The sequence below is a fragment of the Limulus polyphemus genome, unplaced genomic scaffold (genome assembly GCF_000517525.1).
Source record: "Limulus polyphemus unplaced genomic scaffold, Limulus_polyphemus-2.1.2 Scaffold6058, whole genome shotgun sequence".
Taxonomy (NCBI): domain Eukaryota; kingdom Metazoa; phylum Arthropoda; class Merostomata; order Xiphosura; family Limulidae; genus Limulus; species Limulus polyphemus.
Window position 1 is genome coordinate 1 of NW_013671668.1, and position 2,024 is coordinate 2,024.

A 2,024-nucleotide genomic window follows, 5' to 3' on the forward strand; every position below is an offset into this window, starting at 1 on the left:
AGAGCTAAACACACTGATTGTTGAGTTGACAAATTACAGAGCTAAACACACAGATTGTTGAGTTGATCAATTTACAGACCTAAACACACACAACAGATTGTTGAGTTGATTGATTTACAGAGTTAAACACACAAAAGATTGTTGAGTTGGTCAATTTACAGAGCTAAACACACATAACAGATTGTTGAGTTGACAAATTACAGAGCTAAACACACAGATTGTTGAGTTGACAAATTACAGAGCTAACCACACAGATTGTTGAGTTGACAAATTACAGAGCTAACCACACAGATTGTTGAGTTGACAAATTACAGAGCTAACCACACAGATTGTTGAGTTGACAAATTACAGAGCTAACCACACAGATTGTTGAGTTGACAAATTACAGAGCTAAACACACAGATTGTTGAGTTGATCAATTTACAGAGCTAAACACATATTTACTGAAAGTATTAAAGCCTTGCTAACTTCAATACACAAAGTGACTTTGCAATATGGTTTTAACTTACGATATTTTTTCATGAAAATGTTGGACCTAGAAAAATATGGAACCACACTTATAACAATATGGAACCACACTTATATAGATAAAAAACCCATTTTAAGAAAAAATATTTTCTAACAAGCAAGTTTTTGAAGTAGGTATTATTACTATAACTTGTATCATGTTAAAAATGATTTTTTCATAGAAACATATAAAGCAGTCTTGGGTGTCCGAGACTGGTCCTCAGCCTCAAGGACATTTTATCAAATCTTGACCTTGCCCTGAGAGGTGTATAGTCTCCGATGCCATTGGTTTGAGGACTTTGATATTTACAAATAATTAACCTTCTTACAATTTAATTTTGTGAAAACAATATCTTTTTTAAAGTAAAATTAGTAAGCCATCAAAATATAGAAATTTTTAGGAAAAGTTATCAACATGAAGGTGAAATATATCAGGTTTCATTCACAACGTTTGTCAGTTTCAGTACCACAATATGCTCATGTGGTATTTAGGAAAAATGGTGACTGACGCTGGACACAATTGATGAACATAACTCATTCATTTGTACCAGAAAATATATGCCACATTATAGTTCACTAGGCATAGGTCACACCGGATTCGTGGCCACCTGGAGAATAAAGTGCTGCCAGTATTTTATTATTCAATTTTTTTTTTGACACGGCTGCTGAGCCAAAAATTATTATATATTCAAATTTCACTTATGAAGCAAACAAATGAAGAGCCCTCGACACTAGCCTTGATCTAAAAGGCTCCTAGCCCTGGCTTTGTAGTTGCCACCTTTATCCTCGAGTCCAGGAATCAATCCAAGACTGAGTTAAAAGCATATTTATTTCAAGTCATCCACTTGGACTGTTTTAGTCGCAGAAAGTCTGTTAAAATGAAGAAACTTACTTACAGCTTCCATAAAAACGTATCACATGCATATCAACATTTTTAATAAAAATCACTTCCTACTACATCAAATATTTATATTGTTTCCTTAACTATTACTTTATAAACCTTTTGTTGCCATTTTTGATAAAAACCTAAAAGACCTCCCCCCACATGAAAATACATTAAAAATCAAAAAGAAAAGGATATCACAAATAATTTTACCTTTTCAACTGGTTGACTTGCGTGTCCTGAGTTAACATTTGTACTGTAATACACCTGAAATTTAAAAAAAATATCTCTGAACACCTTCAGAATAGTTAAAAAAGACAGCAAACACATACATGTCACGTAACTCTTTTGTTCAACCTTAAAGTTATTAACGGAAAGTAAAAAACATTTATTTAGCAGTTGTAAAATCATAATTTTTAGGCCTGTATTTTTATCCATGAACTGTAATCAGTCCTGTTCTAAACAATAATACCACACAAAAGTTAAATTATACACGTCTAACAATATTTTTTGTCCTTAGATATATTGATTGCTTTAGTGTTTTCATATTAAAGAACAGATTGATGATGACAAAACCTTGTCGAAACGTTGTACATTTGCTGTCATGTTAAACTTATATTAAAGTTTTTCTTCA

At 32.2% G+C, this 2,024-nt stretch overlaps 1 protein-coding gene across 1 annotated transcript in view; it reads right to left on the minus strand.

The window, feature by feature from the left end:
• Window positions 1–1,570: 1,570 nt before the first annotated feature.
• LOC106473304 (tRNA:m(4)X modification enzyme TRM13 homolog) overlaps window positions 1,571–2,024 on the minus strand; it is a 9,711-nt gene continuing 9,257 nt past the window's right edge. Inside the window, exon 5 of the mRNA XM_013933987.1 lies at window positions 1,571–1,657. Coding sequence (XP_013789441.1) covers window positions 1,571–1,657 — 87 coding nt within the window. The remainder of the gene's footprint in view (window positions 1,658–2,024) is intronic.